The sequence below is a fragment of the Gekko japonicus genome, unplaced genomic scaffold, assembly GCF_001447785.1.
Source record: "Gekko japonicus isolate JY-2015 unplaced genomic scaffold, Gekko_japonicus_V1.1 scaffold1771, whole genome shotgun sequence".
Lineage (NCBI taxonomy): Eukaryota > Metazoa > Chordata > Lepidosauria > Squamata > Gekkonidae > Gekko > Gekko japonicus.
In genome coordinates this window covers 322,626-343,350 of record NW_015160266.1, presented here as the reverse complement: position 1 = coordinate 343,350, position 20,725 = coordinate 322,626, and the positions used below count along the sequence as shown (strand labels likewise).

Sequence of the window (20,725 nt, the reverse complement as noted above, 5' to 3'; positions counted from 1 at the left end):
ATGGCATCTGCATTGCTCCTTGTCTGAAGAAAATGTTTTTCATTTTTAGTCAAATATTGGATTAGACTATGGAGCATTCCTCTTATAGAAACGCGGCAGAACATTAGGAAGAAGATTTAATTTTCCATTGGAACATTCCTCAGTTAATTGATTTTTGTTTCTTCAAACATGGGAGTTTGATCCCTTGCTTCCTCCAAAAGAATGAGCAGTTGGATTATATGTGTGGCTAATTGTATTGCTGCTATAGGAAGGGCAAGGTATAGGTGTTTCTGAATTGTTTTTTCCTTCACTGCTTTTGTATTTTACTCCTAGAATATTTATCTTGCTTCCTTGAATTGAGTTTTGCAACTGGAGCATTGCAGTTACCTCTAAACGTTAATGCTTCAAAGAAACTGAGGAAAGGCTGTGGCTCAGTGGTAGAGCATCTGCTTGGCTTGTAGAAGGTCCCAGGTTCAATCCCTGGCATCTCCAGTTAAAAGGAGCAGGTGGTGGGTGATACGAAAATCTCTGCCTGAGACCCCAGAGAGCCCCTGCCAATCTGAATAGACAGTCCTGACCTTGATGGACCAAGGGTCTGATTCACTATAAGGCAGCTCCATATGTGTTCATAAATATTTTAATACTAAATCAAAATTAAAGATTGAAAGTCATCTAGCATACTGTATATTAGTGTGTGTTGGCTTCATAAATGTTCCTTTCTGTAAAAATAATGAACGGATGTCATTGCAACCTGGTCCTGTTAAGAGTGTGTGTGTGTATGCAACTTAAGTATAGTTATCATCCTTAAACCACGTCTCTGTGGCCCTTGCAGCTGTACACTTAGTACTTGTGGAAATAAGCAAAGTAAAGCACATTGCATATTAGCTGGTTACAGTAGGCAGAATATTATATCTTCCTCTTGGTCATGATTTGTCTTTTTAATATTTTTTTAAAAGTAACTTGTTTCTTGTGTGAGATAATCTTCTCAACTTTCTCAAACTTTCTTTTTCAGATCTGTTTTCTTCTGTTTGCTATCCTGTATATTGTTTCCTACTTCATTATCAGAAGATACAAAAGGAAAGCAGGTAACTTTTTAATACTGAAGTTTTGATTATGATGAAAATGGGAACCAGATGTGTAATACCCTGCCAGACTGCCAAATTGTATTTACAGTGATGGGGATGTGGCAGAGGAAGAGATGATTTTATGGCACGTTTTTTTTCCTGTATGAACTTTCATAAGAGCATTAGAGGCAGTTGAGTTTGGCCAAAGCGACTATGTGAATGTGGGCAGTAGTTAAAGTGATTTTTAAGAAATGTTTTAGTATTTTATTATTTTGCTGGTTTTAATTACATGATCTTATGTGATGTATTTTATATGATGTTTATATGGTTTATATGGTTGTATTTTATTTTATGATTATCTGTCTCGGGTCCTTGCTCAGTCAGGAGAAAGGTGATCATATAGGTATTTTAAATGAAATACAGCACTTCCTAGCAGATTCCCAGCTCTTTCAATTCTCCCCAGTTCACCCCTCCCTGGAGGGGTGCTGTTGTTGGAAGGGTTGGCCAATAGCCAAATTCATGGTGTACCGTCAACATCATGCAGAGCAGGTGAACTTCCTACTCTTTGTCCATCATTGGGTAGAGACCAGGGGATTAATAGGGCCATGCCAGACATAGAGCCTAAGTCCCAGAAGTTGCTAGAGGGAGCTGGAACTTGTATCAAGATTCTAGTGGCCCTGTTAAGTCACCCCAGGAGTGCAGCGATGTACAATAGTCCCTACCTGGACGAGCTACTGATTGGATCACCCACCTTGGATTATGGCCATCAAGACATGGCAGTAATGGTTGGAGTTCTTCAGAAGCTGGGGTTTCTGGCCAGCAAACCAAAGGGCCCTTTGTTTGTCCTTTGAGAGCTTCTTGCATTTGGGAGTATTGATCCCACATGGGAAACTTGCCTCACTGAAGGTAGCCCTTGTTTCTTCTGTTTGGAACATCTAAGGGACCAAGTACCCATGGCTTCTGTCACTGGCCAGCCTTCTCATCAATGAATTTTTTGTTCTCCTTACAAATTGGTTATTTTGTTTTCCTTGCATAGTGACATTAATCTTCATTTTTTTGGTACCTGCTTAATTGTTCTGTGGCTGGAAAATCTGCATTCTCTCATATTCCTGTTGCTTGTGGTAGGGAGTTGCTAGTAGTTTGTGCAGACCATTCTTTTGTGATGTTTGCCAACTTGGATGTTGATGGAAAACACTTTTCCCATGAGAGGACCACTCCTGTCATCCTTGTCCTTTAGCAAAAGACTCCCTCAGTGTTTAATGGAGTAGTTTGGTGTAGTGGTTAAGTGCGCTAGTTTGGTGTAGTGGTTAAGTGCGCGGACTCTAATCTGGGAGAACCGGGTTTGATTCCCCACTCCTCCACTTGCACCTGGCTGGATGACCTTGGGCAAGCCATAGTTCTGGCACAGCTGTCCTTGAAAAAGAGCAGTTTCTGTCAAGAGCTCTCTCAGCCCCACCCACCTCACAGGGTGTCTGTTGTGGGGAGGGGAAGGGAAAGGAGTTTGTAAGATGCTCTGAGACACCTTTGGGTAGTGAAGGGTGGGATATAAATTCAATCTCTTCTCTTCTTCTTCTAATGGCCCTTTTTTCTAAAAGCAACAAATTTTGTAGGTAAAAATTCCTGTATTTTTGTTGTTGCTGGTTGACACATCAACACGTGCAGTTTATCAGTAAGGGAAGTGGAATAATGAAAGACTGAGGAAAGCAGAGTATAACTATTTTTAAATAAGTGTTGTTATTAATGTGGAACAACTTTTTTTTAAAAAAACACATTCTTTAAGGCCAAAAAAGTTCCACAGTAGAGGAGAAAGGGATGACTGGCCATCTTCTGCAATCTCATTTGCGGCACTGTGGTGTGAGTGTAGTGATTTCCCGAGAGTCATGATCAGTCAGCATGGCGATCACTTCTGAACACCGTTGTGCAGTTATGTAATGGGTACAGAAAACTCACATATCAGAAATGCACTGTACTGCTATATACATTTATAGCAGTACAGTGCATTTCTGGTATGTGAGTTTTCTGTACCCATAACATAACTGCACAGGGTGTTTGGTTGATGTTTGTCCTTTGATTAGTAAATGGGAAGTAGGTGCAGTGGCTAGTCGAGCTAGTCTTAGTCTGAAATTGCCCAGAAGAAAACTGGTACTCTTGTGATCGATCAGAAGAACAACATTCTTTTACAGCCATTCCCACACAACTTTGGAATTGAGCAGTGACTCACGAAAGCTCACACCTTACCACTTTTTTTTTTTAGCCTTTAAGATGCAACTGGACTCTTTTCTCCTGGTACTCTTGTGTCATGCTGCCACCTAGTGTCCACATAACAGCATACTGCATATTAGTAACCTTGTGAATAGCTGCGTATAGGATCTTCTTCTTGGCCCAAATGACTATAGCATTATAATTTAACTAGCAGTAAAGCCCGTTGTGAAAGCAATACAACGGGATCTAGAAAGAGGCTCTGGGGCAGTGCTCTGGCTTTGGGCAAACAGTGTCAATTTGCTGGGGTGACCTCAGCAGGGTATAATGACAGAGTCCACTGTTTTCTCCAGAGGAACTGATCTCTGCTACCTGAAGAGCAGTTGTAATTGTGAGTGATCTGTATCCCTCACCTGGAGATTGGCAGCAATTGTTACCCAGGACAAAATGGCTGGTTTGGAGGGTGGAGTCTATGGCATTCTACCTGTCTGAGGTCCCACCCCTCTGCAAACCCCACCCTCTCCAGGCTCCACCCCTCAAATCCCCAGGAATTTGTCAGCATGTAGTTGGCAACCCCATCTCCTTCCCAGCTAGCCACCAACCTACCATTATCTGCCCCTTTGACTTCAGCTGACTTCTGCCCTCCCTTCTGCAGAGCAGTTGTAATACTGAGTGCTCTCCAGCCCTCACCTGGAGATTGGCAACAATGGTTCCCTATGTGAGACTGACTGGTTTGGAGGGTGGAGTCTATGGCAGTGTACCTGTCTGAGGTCCCACCCCTCCTCAAACCTCACCCTCTTCAGGCTCCATCCCTCAAATCTCCAGGAATTTCCCAAAGTGTGTATTTTCCCCAGTGGTTGGGTACTTGACCCAAATGATATGGATAGAAAGACTTGAGGGAAAAAGCTTGAAAAATTCTGGACTGATCTTCTCTCCCCCCCCCCCCCCCCCCCCCATCCCAGTGTGGGGACTCTGAAAACAAAGTACTGATGTTAGCATTGCCACTGCATTTGACTGGAATTCCAAGCAGTGCCCTTAAAGACTTTCCAAAGGTTGCAGAATAGAGAGCATTCAGGGCTACAGTCTCTATGTGAATTGCTTCTACTACCTGGTGACAAGCCTTTTTGAAACACAGCCTCGATGGCTGCTCTTGTCTTGGTTTGCATTTTCCCATCGTCTGCGTATAGTGGAAGAGTTTTATTTCTCCCCCCTCCCCCAGGCTTCCTTGTTGGAAGAAATTAAGAGGTTTAGATATCTTACTTTATTTTTAAGTGCATTGATTTCAGGAGCTTTAGATTAGAGTGACTCTGCACAGGATTGTTCTGTTAGGATGCAACAGGTTTCAGCACCACCTCTAGTGCCTTGGGTATTTGTAATTGTTTTAATATTATGGAGGCCTTGAAGCTGCCTTTTATCGCCTTATGCATTGTTTCATCTAGTTCAGTGCTGCCTTGCCCTGATAGGTCGTGGCTAATATTTTTATTTAACAATTAATGCCAAAAATACATCATGAGGATGCAAGTGTTGAATATCTTTCAGCCTGTGTCATCTCTGTGTTTATCACTGCCTCTGTAATTCTTATTCCCAGAGGCCAGTTAGACAAGAAATAAAAACAAGTAGTGGTCACTGGTAACACAACATAATACAAGTGTGCGTTTTTCTTTTCCAGATGAGCAAGAAGACGAAGATGCAATTGTCAACAGAATTTCGTACGTACACCTTAAGGGCTTGATCTGCTACTCTTTCAGTATTATGCCAACTGTGTTGCAGCTTTTATATTCTGCAGGGAAAAAGGAATAGTGCTGGGCCTTGAGAGCATCCCCCCCCCCTGTATGATTCAGCATACTGCAGTAAGCGTGTCTGATAGTGGCTAACGTGTGTTTTGCTGGGACAGCTTGTAGGCTTCTAGCGTGAGAAGGGCAACAGTACTTGTGGCTGGAATTCCACGACAGGGGCAACCTTTGGGCACATGATCTCCATTTTGTTCTTACTTGCTTTAAAATTTACCTCAGCGTCACTTTGAGAGTCTCGAGATGACTTTCCATAGAATTCCTGGATGTAGAACTGTTCAGGTGAGAGTATACATTGGAGTGTCTGCATACAGCTGAAAATTTATTGGCCTTTCTGTGGAATCATGTCCTCAGAAACTGGGTTAAATAAGCTTGGGTACCTCAGGATTGTCGAATAAAATGGGGGATTTAGTGAGAGTGACTTGAAAGAGCTCTTGGAGTCACTGTTGGCCTTGATTTGCGGTGAGAGCCGGTATCAGCACACCTTGAGATGGGGCAGTTGCTAGGGCCTGACGTTTCTGGCAGGGCCCATTGCCTTAGAGAGCCTCCCCCCGCCACAGGTTGCCGGGGAAGGATGTGTGGGTGGTGTACAATGGCTGCACTCCTGGCGGGCACAGTGGTGGTCCACAGCTGCCCACTTGCAGGCACCATCCAGCACCACTGGGGAAATGACATCCGGTCAGTGGAAAGGCTCGCAAGTGGGCGGAGAAGGAAGGGCACACGGGCAGGTGGGGCTGTGGGTGGGCTGGAAGGGGGGAGGCACAAACGAGGGGCCTGGTGGGGGTCAGAGGAGAAGCGGGGTCACCCGGGCGCTCTCTGCCCAGAGCCTTCCAAGACTTGGAGCTGCCCCTGAGGGGATTGAGGAACGACCGGGGCTTGCTGCCCAGAGTGACGGTTGGGATTCTGTTAGCAGCAGTTTTTTAAGGGCAGCTATTGAATCACTCCTCACAGATTTGCTTTATTCAAGGGAAGGGGTAGAGTCTGACTCTATGCCAGTGGCGTTTGTGTGTGGCTCTGGCAAGAGAATTGCATCTACCAAAGATCCTGATTGTGTGCTCAGTAAGGGCACCATAGAGGTAGTCAGTCAGTTATCCTAGCTAAGCCAAGACCATGCCCGTGTGCTTCCTTCGCCACTGCTTGCGTGGGAATCTGGTCAAGAGGAGACACAAAGCCTGTGTGAGTGGCACTTGACAGCCTGGACATTGTCAGTTACTTTGTTGGATTAGTGCTTGACAAACAAACATTTTCGTGCTGTGGATTCTGCATTCTGAGTGATTATTTTAAACATTTTTATGCTGCTTTTCTACCCAGCTTAGAGATCCCCAAGGCAGTGAGAAATCAAACCCTGAAACGTATTTTTAAAACGCATAGTATAAAAACAACTAAAAACAAATTGATCAGAGCACCTGCCCATCTGATCAAAAAGATGTGAACCGGTGGTTGGAGGCCAGACAGGGAAGATTCTTTTGTGTTACATATAGTTTTTTAGGTTGTGTAAGTATGGCAGGGGGAAGGACAGATAGTACTAATTTTTCTGTCGAGTACTCTTTTGTTTCAAAGAAATGCCTGGTCCTGGCCGTGGGCATACGAAAGTGTAGGTTCAGTGCAATATTGATAGGCCTTTTGATGTGCCCCATTTTCCTAATATATTCCCTTTTGTAAAATCCTGACAGCTGGCTTTCAGTGACGGGAGCTTATTTCGTTGTATATGATGCGGAAAGGTTCGGTTTCATCTTAAGGGAGCCATTTGCTTCCAAAAGTCATCAGTCAGGGGTAGGCAACCCCTGGCACGAGTGCTGACAAGTGGTACACCACGTCTTTTCCCTTGGCCCTTCTGCCCAAGCAGCCGCAGCACCGGCAGCACTGCTGGGGCCTGCTGAGTGGGAGAAGAGAACAGGTGCGTGGCTTCTGCCCGTCACCGCCTCCCTGAGTTGCACAGCCTCCAGCCATTTCCCCCCTCGACTTCTAACCCAGCCGTCGTTTTTCTATTCAGGCATTGTACGCTAGCATCTCTTAATTCTTAAGACTTTGGAAGATGCTGTTTGGCATTGGCTTGGAGCCTGCGGGGTGAGCAGAAGTGGCTTCTGCTTGCAGGGAGGGGTGTGTGGTGTCCCTCCCTGGTGCCCTCCCTGCAGCTTTGCTTGTCATTCGCGAGGATCCCTCCATCAGTAGCCTCTGCTCATTGGAGCCTGCAGTGAGAAGGGCTGGTGGAGGAAAGCTTGTGGGCAAGTGTGCAAGTGGGATTTCTGCTCATGGTTTTCTAGAGACAAGCCATTGGGTGCAACGTGAAGCTCATGCATTCTCCGGTGGGATATTAGAGAGGCATGGATTCTATATGGGAAAGCCTTAATTAGGAGGAGGAAGGGAGAATTTAGTTTCCTGTTGATTCTCTCCTCTAAACTCCATGAGTTTTTAGCCAGACAGGTTTTTAAAGAACTACTTAGGAGCGCACTTCAGTATGCTTAGGAAGACTTCTGGATTTCTCCCTGTATCTTGAATGCAGTTTCTAAGCTGCCTCCGCTTCAGAAATGGTTTGGCACATGTTGTGTCCTGGAGGCTGATGTTTGAGGAGTGTAACCCCAAAGACCCTTTGAACAAACAAAAAACTTGCGCTGGTTTGGGAGTCCCAGCCAGTGTGGTAATGGTATCCATCTTTAGAGGGAAACTGGGCTGAATTGACTCCTAGCCAGAGCTTTTTCGCATGTGAGCAGTACTAGTCTTCACCAGCAGAGGGAGTGCTTTCATTAACCTTGCCAAATTCAGCTTGTTTGGACTTCATTTACAAGTTGTGTATGTATATTCAGTTGAATCAAGTGCTACTCCTTAAATATAGTTGCATATGCATGGGAATTCTGTTTGAAGTGCTCGGTGGGGATTTCCAGATTTTTAGACATACCAAGTGTGAGTGTTATTTTTAACATTTTTAAAAAAGTGCAGTTGATCTCTTTATCACACGGGAAATGAATTAGAAGCCTCTGTGAGTGAGTGGACATTTTAGAAGGGTTAAAAATACAGGTGAGTTTGGTAAGCTGACACTTCCAGGAATAGAATTTTTGTAAAGCTTAACCTATACTGGCTTTGCTTATTAGTATAACAAATGAACTGCATTGGCTTTCTGGGAAGGATTTGGTTTTGTTGGAGGCTAACGCAGTAGCATTGTGCCCTAAATGGCGTGTATGTTGTCTTGACTTCCTGGCCTTTTAAAACTGTGTTTTAGCAGAGTTTTTACCACTTGGCTTGCTTTTAAAAATAGGCTCATTTAATGACTGAAACATTTTCATCACTCTCCCTCCTTTAACACAACGTTTCCTGATGCATCCTGACACACAATTTTGACCTTTTAGATGCTTAGCTAATGTGTTAAAGAACTGCTTTCCTTAAGCAATGGGATTCTCTTTCCTGCTGTCTACCACTTCCATTCTTACGGGAATAAGGAAAGATGATCTGGGATTACTTGAGAGAACGAATGGCGCGCTGCCTACTGAGAGCTGATGGCGGCGTGCCTCCACTCTGTCTTATTTTACAAGAATTAAACTGTAGTTGAATATAGACGGTTGTGAATATAAACTATTAACACAATTATTTGCTTGTTGGGATTTTTGTTCTGATTGCGTTAACCTTGTTATTAACAGTAACACCTCTCTTTGACTTTCAGGCTGTTCTTGAGTACCTTTACTCTTGCCGTTTCAGCTGGTGCCGTCCTCCTTCTACCTTTCTCAATAATCAGTAATGAGATCCTGCTTTCTTTTCCGCAGAGCTACTATATTCAGTGGTTAAATGGCTCCCTAATTCATGGTTAGTACTCCATTATGTCATTTAATATGCTCAGATGGGTTCAGTTATCTCTCAGCTCTCAAGTATATCACATATATGCTGAACTGGGAACAGAAAGGCCCACAGAGAGGCGGAAAGATGGTTCGTTGTTAAAAGTAAACCCAACAGGCGGCTGTCGGTAACTCTGAGATTCTCTTTCCCTGCAGAGTCACCAGAGCCCAAGTTTATGCGTCTTCTGGAAATTATATAAAATGTTCAGACTGGTAGAATAATTTGGCAGATGGTTAACGGCCTCAAACCCTTGGGGATGGGATAGAAGTCTAGGTAAACAAATGGCACTTCTTGTGGATGTGTGGGCTAACTGGTTTCAGATTGCACTCTGTATCATTCTGAAAAATATTAAGCCAATAATCTTGTATGCCAGAGCCTAAGAAGTAGCAACGTGTGTTGTTAAGAGAGAGTATCTGTATGCCGTGCCACTCAGTCCAGCTAAAATCTCTGCAGTTTGGGAGGAGGCAGTCATGTTATGAACCTGCTCCATGCTATGGGTACTCCCTCCCTCTGAACAAGTGTGTCTGTGTGAGAGAGACCTGAAAAGATTAGGTGCATAGGTTTCCGAGACAGACAGTGCTTTTTCCTCCTAATATCCTGTGTGTGTCCACGCATGGGGGCCGTTGAAGTCTCCTGCCAAAGGATTCTCACTGACCTGCATTGAATTTGTGGCGATGACTGAATTACTAGTGTCTCCAGAATCCCAGCTTGGTTTGGGAAGAAGGAAGCTCATGAGGAACTGCTTCATTGTTGGAATGATAAGTCTTTATATGTGGTTTTAGGAGGAGGTCAGCAAATTCCCAGTGCTGGGTTAATAACCCAGTCTGCAGATCTTTACATGTAGCAGCAGAGTGTGTGAAACTCTGTGCAAGTGTACGCATGGTCACCTGTAGAACAAATTGAAGTTAGGAGAAGCACAAGGCGAAGGATGTTCAGAAAGGGGCTGAGGTTCAAAAAGTGGGAGAGAGGTGGCGCTTTGATGAAAATGTTAAATGAGTGATGTGTGGGAATGGCTGTAAAAGAGCATTGTTCTTCTGATTGCAACAGGTTGCAGTATGAAGATAAGACTGTTGATTTTTAGGCTGTGGAAAGAAGGGACATTAATTTCAAGGCATGTCCAGATAATCTGGTTCGTTTTCAAAGTTAAATATAGAAAATAAGGACTTCGGAATTCTTAAATGGAATTCTCAAGTGAGTTTTGCTTTTGCCGTCTCATCTGTGACCAGCAGGTGGGGATACAATATAGTGAAAACCGTGCATGTACCCAAGCAGGGCTCCCTGTCTGTTCCTTAAAGTTCTCTAGGCAAGGGTGAGGTTTTATCGGACCAAGTGAAATGCTTGCTTAATTGCAGCTTTCTTTTTTTACTTTAAGTGCTTTAGCGCTGAGATCGTATCGGAGTTGGGCTGGCAAAGATACTTTGGGTTGCTCATAAAATCCTTCATTCATTGTATCTTCTGTCATCGGCCATATAAAATTCTTGGGGTGTGGTCACCCACTCCTTGTTTGGTGTGCCAAGGGTACTTCTCTCTCACCCCGTCTTTCTTTTCTCTGTTATGACCTCCTTTATTCTGATGTGAAAAGGTTGCGAGTAGAAAACAGAACTGCTTCCCCCATATACAGATATGCAAGCCCTTGGACTGACTTAGCAAAGACGGGAAATTAACATGCAGAACACCTTACACACGCAGAACAGATCTTATGGATGTTGTTTCACATGAAAAAAGAGAAAGCTGCTGTGTAAGGCCTCTCCTCTACAGACGTCTGTTTTCCTCGTGCACTACAGGTTGTTTGGATCATGGGCTGCATTACAGTTTAAAACTGATGCCTTTGCTTCACTCATGGTTGTGCACCTAGCAGTCTTTAGCCAGCATCTCATTCACCTACAGTGTGAACATTCTGGGCTTCCGCTCATAGCAATATCTGCAGTTGCTTTTTGCACACAGTAGTTATTGCTAGCGGGTTAGTCTTGCCTTATAATTCATTCAGTAGACAAGAGCACTGAGTCTCGAAAGTAAAGTAAAGGTAAAGGTTCCCTTGCTCGAAAGCCAGTCGAATCCGACTCTAGGGTTGCGGTGCCCATCTCCGTTTCAAAGCCGAAGAGCCAGCGCTGTCCGAAGACGTTTCCGTGGTCATGTTGCCGGCATGACTAAACACCAAGGCGCACAGAACGCTGTTACCTTCCCACCGAAGTGGTACCTATTTATCTATTTGCAATTTCTTGCTTTCGAACTGCTAGGTTGGCAGGAGCTGGAACTAGAGACGGGAGCTCACTCCGTCATGCGGCACCCGGGTCTCGAACTGCTGAACTACCGACCTTCCACAGCCTGCAGTTCAGTGTCTTAACGTGAAGGCAGCACAGCCATCTGCAGCAATGTGGCATGTGGTTGAGCTGCTTTGGATGCCAATCATCTCTAGGTTTCAAACTAAGCAATTCAGGGTTTCTGGCACCCTGAATTTGCACTAGATTAAGGACTCTGCCTTAGTCATGGCTCAGGTGGCAACAATTCTGAGAGTTAGAGGCGATGCAGAAGTCTCTTAAGAGTAAATGTGAGTGAACTTAGGATCACTGTTCAGCAGTTTTCACTGGGTTGTGTTGTAGGTCAGTGCTGTTTTCAGAAGCTTCCAACGGTATCAGTTAATGATAGGACTCCATTTATGTTACGTTTTAATGACTGTGCACCATTTACAAATAACCTGCATCTTTCTCATTGCATCTAGGTTTATGGAATCTTGCTTCCCTCTTCTCCAATCTTTGTTTATTTGTATTGATGCCCTTCGCTTTCTTCTTCCTGGAGTCTGAAGGCTTTGCTGGCTTAAAAAAGGTAGGTTGATATTAAGTACGTGAATGTGATGCCAAAATCCTGTATTCACCTGACAGAGCTAAGTTTGCGGAACTATTGACCAGCTTTTAAAATTGATTCGATGCCAAGGCTGTCGCTTATATGCTGAGTGGTTAATCAAATAGTAACCGCACTGTATATAATGTACTCGCTTCCCTTCACAAATTTCAATAATGGCCTTCCTAAGGTAAATGATTATGATAACCGTTTCAGAGTTGCCCTTTCAGGTTTCAGTAACTGCAATACAAGAATGTGTGTGTATGTGGTCACTTGTGCATTTGACAAGTTGTACGTTGGAAACATATTGAGACCACTGAAGTCCCGCGTTTTAGGACTTCGGTCCCGTATAAGAAATGGGGTTTGGGAAGACCCTATGGCTGAACATTTTAGAGCTTTCCAACACGATGCTCCCTCAGATTTTTTGTGATCTTTAAATACACCAAGAGAATATACAAAAATACAGATGTAAGTCATTTCTTACTGCAGCAAGAAGCGAAATGGATTTTTAAACTTCAAATTTTATATCCAAAAGGCCTAAATATGAATAATGATTTTACATGCTTTTTGTAGTGGTTGTATATATTGGATTCGCACATAGATTCTTGAGTGTGATGTTACTTTAAGAAGGCCCCATGTCACAAATTGGAGACACCAGGGAGTCAAATACCATTGGGTATTTTAATCATATACCTTGGGAAGGCCATTATTAAAACTGTGAAGGGAAGTAAGCACATGAAGAAACGCTATGAGCAATTCATTCAAGTTTTGATTCTTCTACTTTAAGGTATGTCTTGGCACCAGCAGGATTTCAAAGTCTCCAGTTTCCTGTGTTAGTTTTTTAAATATTTGTTTCACAGAATGTTTGCCACTGGGAACTATTGAAGCATTGGTCTCTTCTTTGATAAAGCTTCAGTGAATGGGGATTTATAGCTGGCATGCCCATAAGAGAGAACACACAGCGGGGACCGGCCTCTTCTAGGATACTGGATTATTTGTGAAGTGGACAGACGGTGTTTATAGGGACTGTCTTAATATATCCAGTATCTGATAATGTATTTTGGCTTTTCTGTTATGGCCTTCAGAAGTTCCTATATGTATCAATTTTGAAAAAGTCTTTCTTATCTTGTAACAAGCAATTGGTTCAATATTTAAATAATAAGCAAATGGGAAATTCATTTATTTTTGTTCTTTATTGCAGTTATATACAGTGTGGTTGCTATTTGGTTATTCAGTTCTACTATCTCACTTATTTCTGTGTTCAGTTATATGCTGAGCGGTGACAGTTGGCTCTGATAAAAACTGTAGGTAAATTCACGCCAATAGCCAATTTACTCTTATTTTACTTTAATGACACTGCTCATTTAGGCCACAGGCCTTGAGCAGTGGCACACTAAATGCAACAAAAAGTAAGTAATTTAAATAACTAACCAGTTACCACAATTACACGAGCAAAAATTTTGACTAATGCCAGTGTGACTCCTAAATCTATGCCTGCCAAGAGTTTCTTAAACTTTTCTGCTGCAAACTCCTCATTATCACAGAAAAGAGCAGAACAAAGTTTGAGTCCAGTGACACCTTTAAGACCAACATGTTTTATTCATGGTATAAGCTTTCATGTGGATGCACGCGAAAGCTTGTACCCAGGGGTCGTTTCGTAGAAAAAGAGCTAGGGGAACTCATTAGCTTAACTCATTAGCATATGCCACACCCCCTGACATCACCGGAAGTGTGTCATAAGGCCACAACCCCTGACATCACTGGAAGTGTGTCATAAGGCCACAGACCCCGCCCCCAACGGTCCCGGCCGCCGCCCTTGCAGCTCCACTGCCGAGCCCCATGAGGGGCCCGGCGGTGGACCTGCAAGGCCGGCGGGAGTGCAAGGAAGCCCCACGAAGGCCCTCCCTGGCCCCAGGCAGGCAGGGGTGGGGAGAGGCAGGGAGGAAGCAACTTACTCTCCCTCTTCTCCTGCCTCCTCCTGGCTGAATGAGGGCCGGAAGCGGGGTGGCCGGAAGCAGGAGGCGGGGCTTCGTCATGTGCCCCGCCTCCCGTACCTCACCCGGGGGAACTGCGATCCCCCGCGATTCCCCCCAAAATGACCTCTGCTTGTACCTTGAATAAAAGTTCGTTGGTCTAAAGGTGCTACTGGACTCAAACTTTGTTCTGCTGCTTCAGACCAAACCGACTACCCGCCTGAATCTACAGAAAAGAGTAGTAATTGACAGATATCTTTTACTGTGAAAGGTATAGCCTATTCTAGTAAGCAGTGCTCGAGAGTTTCTTCTGTCCAGAGGCACAGTCACAAAGTCTACCAGCGTGTAGGATCCTTTGTATCTGACCTTGCGTTATCTGGGAAGGAATAGCGTTTAATCTTGGAAGCATGAATGCTCTCCTGTATTGAGGAGCAGTTAAATAATCTAAATATTGAAAGGAATAGCCAATTAAAAATACAGGGTAAAGAAAATGTGGCTGGCATGTACAAACTACTTTGTTGACAGAACAACATTGGGGGGGGGGAATGTTGGTACTATAAACCGAGGGTGGTATGTAAATCATGTTTGGAGGAGAAATACACAGGGCTATTTTTGGGCAGGAACGCACAGTAACAGAGTTCCGGCTGGCTTCATGTCCACTACAGCCAAAACCTCTGTGTGTGTGGCTACACTCCGAGTGGAAGGATCAGGGAGGCATTTAAATGCCTCCCCTTGCCTTCCCCAGCCTGTCCAAGGGCCGGCTTGCCTGGGCGCCCCGCAGCTGTGGGGGCCCGGGCAAGCCAAGGGAAGGTATGGTGGTGGGGCCTAATATGCTAATGAGCTGCACTGTCGGGGTGTGGGCTATTATGCTCATGAGTTCCTGCTGGGCTTTTTCTACAAAAAAAGCCCTGGAAATACACATCTGGCAGACTGGTACTTATAGAATGCAGAGACCATTCCTTAAGCTAATATTTAAACATGGTTTATGACACAGCAATAGTGATTAACACGCCTGCTGGAACCCAGTGGGCTTGGAGTAATGTGCATTTTTAGGCACTGCTGGCAATAAAGAGGAGCTGGAGGCTGATATTCCTGGACAGGGTTCGTGTCCTCCTTAGCTTCCTGGATGCTTGCTCTTTCATGCCCTTTTCCTGCAGCGGGAGCCCCCACAGATACCTTCTGTAAGCCTTTTCAGAATTCCTGGGTAGATGCAGACCTGTGTCTTGAGGCCCATTGTCACAGTACATGGATACATACAGTACAGTCAGTTTAGTAATGGTCATGTCAGAACATGTGTGAGAGCATGTGTAAAAGCCTCAGATATGCTATTTGCTTTCCCATGATTCTGTGAAGGGATATCCCACTGCAGCAAGTGCATGGCTGTGAAGCAGATGGTGCAGGGTGAGAGCAAATTACACAACCATCTCTGCACAGGAATCTTCACATAACAAAACGAGCGTGCTGTATGAAGGAGCCCTTCAATGCACAACATATCCATTTTGTTGTTGTGTACATGAATATTAAACTACTTGGTAACCAAAAATGAAATCTGGAGATAAAATCCCTCTCTCCACCCATCCACCCTGCTATGTTCTTCGAAAATGCATATAAAGGTGTTTTTTTTTTTTTGCTTTAAATTGTGATGTTCTTCTTTATTGTTGTTGTTCAGTCGCACAGTCGAGTCCGACTCTTTGCGACCCCATGGACCAGCTCCCTCCAGGCCCTCCGGTCTTCCGCCATCCTCTGAAGTTTGCTCAACTTCATGTTTGTTGCATCGATGACACTGTCTAACCATCTCATCCTTTGCCGTCCCCGTCTTCTTTGACCTTCAATCTTTCCCAGCATCAGGGTCTTCTCCAGTGAGTGTTCCCTTCTCATTTGGTGGCCAAAGTATTTGAGCTTCAGTTTCATTATCTGGCCTTCCAGGGAACAGTCAGGGTTGATTTCTTTGAGGATTGACTGATTTGATCTTCTTGCAGTCCAAGGGACTCTCAAGAGTCTTCTCCAGCACCATAGTTCAAAAGAATCTATTCTTCTGCGCTCGGCCTTCCTTATCGTCCAACTCTCGCAGCCATACATGACTACTGGGAATACCATTGCTTTGACCATGCGGACTTTTGTTGGCAGGGTGATGTCTCTACTTTTTATCATGCTGTTTAGGTTCGCCATCGCTTTCCTCCCAAGGAGCAGGCGTCTTTTAATTTCATGGCTGCAGTCACAGTCTGCGGTGATCTGGGATCCCAGGAACGTGAAGTCTGTCACTACTTCCACAGCTTCCCCTTCTATTTGCCAAGGAGTGATGGGGCCGGATGCCATGATCTTAGTTTTTTTGATGTTGAGCTTCAAGCCCACTTTTGCGCTCTCCTCTTTTACCCTGAGCAAGAGGCTCTTGAGGTCCTCTTCACTTTCTGCCATCAGAGTGGTATCGTCTGCATATCTGAGGTTGTTGATCTTTTCCCCAGCAATCTTAATTCCCGCTTGTGATTCATCTAGGCCAGCATTTCGCATGATGTACTCTGCATATATATTAAATAAGCAAGGCGACAATATAAATCCTTGTCGTACTCCTTTTCCTATGCGAAACCAATCAGTTGTTCCATATCCGGTTCTAACTGTCGCTTCTTGGCCCTTATTCAGGTTTCTCAAGAGACATGTGAGGTGGTCTGGTACTCCCATCTCTTTAAGGACCTGCCATAGTTTGTTGTGATCCACACAGTCAAAGGCTTTAGCATAGTCAATGAAGCAGAAGTAGATGTTTTTCTGGTACTCTCTTGCTTTCTCCATAATCCAGCGGAAGTTGGCAATTTGATCTCTAGTTCCTCTACCTCTTCGAAACCCAGCTTGTACTTCTGGCAGTTCTCTCTCCACGTACTGTTGAAGCCTAGCTTGTAGGATCTTGAGCATGACCTTGCTAGCGTGTGATATGAGTGCAATTGTGCGATAGTTTGAGCATTCCTTGGCATTGCCCTTCTTTGGGATTGGAATGTATACTGACCTTTTCCAATCCTGTGGCCACTGTTGCGTTTTCCAAATTTGCTGGCAAATTGCGTGCAGCACTTTAACAGCATCATCTTCTAAGACTTTGAATAGCTCAGCTAGAATACCATCACCTCCACTAGCTTTGTTGTTAGTAATGCTTTCTAAGGCCCATTTACTCTCCTTTAAAATGGCAGCTTTCAGGGAGCTGTGAACTGTTTTTATATGTGCATTTTAAGAATACAAAATCTGATGTCTGCCTTAGGTTTTGCTTGCCTCCTGTTTTCCTAAGTTCAGAGGGGCTTACAGGAGGGTTCCAGTAGTCTCCCATCCAGATGCTCCCCTTCACATGCTCTTCTTGGACCACCATTCACAGTCTGCTATTATAGGGGCAGCAGATGGAACAAAGCTCATCTCAAGAGCCTCTGAAGACTTAAAGCAGTTATCCCCCACATGCTACCTCTAGCTACCATGGTACCCAGTGCTGAGTTTCCTGGTGCTCAGTGCTTCTTCTTCAAAGCACCTCTCGTACCCAAAGCTATGAGCTAATCCTGCCTCTTCCTGCCTGATGGGAACAGGATGTGTTTCAGAAGATGCCAGGAAACGTCACCTTTTGGGTTTGCAGGGAGTGCTCACTTGGAAATAGCTGCCCCTATAATAGGAGGATGTTTGGCTTGGAACCTCCTGATACCTTGTAGTCCCGCCCTGCTCATGGTGCAGGCACTTTGTGATTGGACCTGTCTCCCGTGGCAGCCATTTTGTGGTATAGTCCACTATCCTTTCTCAGAACTCCAAAAGTACCCAAAGGCTTAACAGGGTTGAACACCCTGACTTAGATGATGAAATAATTCTGTTTTGAAACATCCTGTTCAGAACATGTGAACTGATGCATTTGGTTTCCTTTTCCAACAGTGGACGTCTAGCATTTGAAAAGCCCATTTATTCATTCTTCCCTCCACGTAATTGCTGGTATTTCGGAAAAACAGGTTTTGCACACGTGCACACTCTTCTAGTGAGTATTTTCTGACTCGCTTCTTATTTGCCATCCATCTCAAATTAATGTAGCGATCAAAAATGATTCAGATCCGATGAGTGGTAAATGACAAAACGAGTGTAGACATCCTTATGGAAAGGAGGGATACACTTGGCAAGGCATGTAGTGTGGTGCTAAAGGAAACCCTTTAAAGGCTGCAAGTGTGAAAATGTGCAGCGATGGGGCTTGGCTTCTTCCACAGATGAGCTGAATAGATTGAGAGCCAGATTTGGGTGTTGAATTTCAGGTGCGTAAACCCTTCGAAGAACAGCATTGCGTAAGTCTCACATGAATTCTGCAAGACAACTCAAATTGAGGAAACATTAGTCCTTATGTGTAAGTTACCACTAATTCTCCAGCTCTGCCTATTCCAAATAAAAGGTTCCCTGTTCTTTATATGGATAGTGCTTCAGTCAGTGTCATGGAACAAAGGGCCCGGGCAGGTGCACTAGTACTGATCCTTGGCAGTGGTGAAGGTTTTGCAGGGTTGGATGTGTCTGCCTCTTCTGTGCATGAATTCCTTCCATCCTTCCATCTTAAGGGTGGTTTTCTCAGCACAGTGGTTAGGAATGAACTTCAATTAGTATGTTGCTAAAGACCCAGTGATGCAACTTGATTAAGGCTGATGGAAGTGGGGGGAATTATTTGCATGTGGAAGGAAGGGGTTGGGAGAAGGGAATCGGTGATACCGTTGCCTTTTCCTAATCCCTTTTACCAGGATTAAGAGATAGTGTTAAATTTGCATTAGTTTTAAAGGGGTGCCACTTTAGATGAGTTCTAGCAATGTATTATTTCCTCTTTTAGCTACCTTCTGGTGCCTTACCTAGTAATCTTACTGTTTTTATTACAAACATGGTATTCTTTAAGGAAATATTGCATACTAAATGGTGAAATAGCTTATTACAGTAAAGTTTATACTGTCTGAACTCATATCTTTTTTCACTTAGCCATTTGCAAATTTATTGTGGGTTTTCTTGTTCTAATTGATGGTGTTCATTCTAAGTGGCATATGGTAGGCTCCCATTGAGTCCCTTGGGCAAAACGTTTTTTTTTTGTTTTTTTTAAAGCACTTGCATGTTACACAGATACAGACACGGAAATTGGCCACTCACGACGGATGGGCTCAGTGCTTGTTCTGAAAATCAAGTTAAACATGATTCTCTGTCTAGGTTTTTAATTAAAGCACTCTGTTAATTCAGACAGGATATTTTAGGCCTAAGGGGCTTAACTCAGTGCCCTTTTACTTAGTCCACTGCTTCATTTTTTTTTAATTGGGCCTGCCGTTTTCACCATGTTTTTAAACTGTACATCTAGATACTCTGCGTGTTGATTTTTCAGTAGTGCTGCCTCCTATTAACAGCCGCGGAGTTTGTTGAAGGGCCCTCACGGTTAACAACATTCTTGGTGGTTTTAGTGAACCCAAATTATGCTATTTAGACTAATTTTTAGAAGGCGTGTATTGCCCCTGCCTAAATACCTAGGGTGATCCTCATAGCATAAAAAGCACAGTATGTTTTCTAATGATGCAAAGATGAATGATGTAATTAAATGATATCTTAGTTTTTTATCGGAAGACCCTTCCCTCTTTTGTCACAAGGCTTGTTAATTTGGTACCTGGTTTTGTTTGGAAGGGTTGGCCTGTAGTGTGAGATGGCAGTTTCTTGGCATCAGGGCCCTCTTCACCTGTGGCCTGAAGAAGTGGGAAATATTTCCTTGATCCCAAGGGAACTTTAGACTTGTCCTCCTCAAATAGCAAACTTGGGGACAGTTTAACAATGGTTTGGGCTCTGGGTCGGCAGAAGCATGGGGGGACCTTAAACCTGCTGATCCAGAAAGAGCCTTTTGAATTAGTTTAAGTAGCTATTTTCCTCCTAAACCTTAAAGGCCATGTGTAGAAGAAGACCCACAGGGTCAGTTGCAAGGTGGATGTTTTACGTATTCATGAACAAGTTAACAGCGTTACATTCCAATATCTTGGAGTCCGAAGCCTTCCCAAAGAGGCAGAGCTCTAATATTTTACCATATTCACAGATTGCAGTATCATTTCCAACTTTTCAAACATCCTTGTTTCGTGCTTTCCCCCCCTAATACGGACTCTTCTCCTTGAAGTTGTGGCGTAAAATTTACCATGAGCGACAGCCACATCCTGACCAATTATGCAAACTGTCCAGACATCTCAGTGTTTGGAACACATAACGTGAAGTCTATGGATTAAGAGGTTCACTCCGAGAACATCAAAAGAAGAGTGCTTGATAATAAAAGCAAATGGTAGAAAAATCTGAGGTGACTTCCTCGCTTAATTAATTAGGTCAGCCAGGTGGCAGTGAAGAGGCCAGTGCTGGTGCTTGGAATATCTATAAAGCTGAGCAACATGACAGCACCATCGAGGAGGAACAGAGATTGTTTTAATATACTTCTATCCTGTGTCACAGTTTGAGATTGTCCTGGTTTATGTCCCTTTTGGCAAACTTACATAAAAGTGACCCTGTACTGTATTTTATGACCAGATGACTTTGCCCCCCTCCGTGGCTAATTTGTATCAGGACCCCAACGTTAAAAACGAGAAATGGGTAGGAAGTATAAGCCAGAATGTCTCAAGGACGCTTCATTGCATCTTTCATTATTTTTACTTGTTTTTGCCACTGATCATCCATAAATTGTTGGAAATAAGTGATTAAGGAAGTACTGCTTAGTGTTAGTAGCACATGGATGTCTTGGTGAAGGTTTTTTTTGTGGGGGGGAGGGGGTGAAAGGAAATCAGGGTCTGTGCTAACAAAAAGGAAGACTCCCGCTGGGAACCTTTCAAGGAAATTTAACTTGCATAATGTTTTGATCTTGGTGTTGGCTACAAAAAAGGAGCAATATTTCACCGGACATTGCGTTGATGAGAAATCTCCATCACCGCTTTCAGTCTCTTCTTTCACCATGCTTTAATAAGAAATATATATAGTAAAAAGATTAGTCTTTTAGGGTACAACTGACAGACCCCTGTCCGAAATATTTTATTTATGGTAGCAAAATAGATCACTCTATGGGCACCTTTCAGAA

The 20,725-nt window shown here is 43.9% G+C and overlaps 1 protein-coding gene across 2 annotated transcripts in view; it reads left to right on the top strand.

Moving 5' to 3' along the window:
* Window positions 1–20,725, top strand: part of LMBR1 (limb development membrane protein 1) — an 85,074-nt gene that overhangs the window by 27,640 nt on the left and 36,709 nt on the right. Inside the window, exons 2-5 of one of the 2 annotated variants that reach the window (XM_015415089.1) lie at window positions 992–1,064; window positions 4,912–4,951; window positions 8,688–8,827; window positions 11,577–11,680. In XM_015415089.1, the coding sequence (XP_015270575.1) occupies window positions 992–1,064; window positions 4,912–4,951; window positions 8,688–8,827; window positions 11,577–11,680 (357 nt within the window). Of the gene's footprint in view, window positions 1–991; window positions 1,065–4,911; window positions 4,952–8,687; window positions 8,828–11,576; window positions 11,681–20,725 lie in introns of those variants that run through there. The other variant, XM_015415098.1, reaches the window with a different exon arrangement.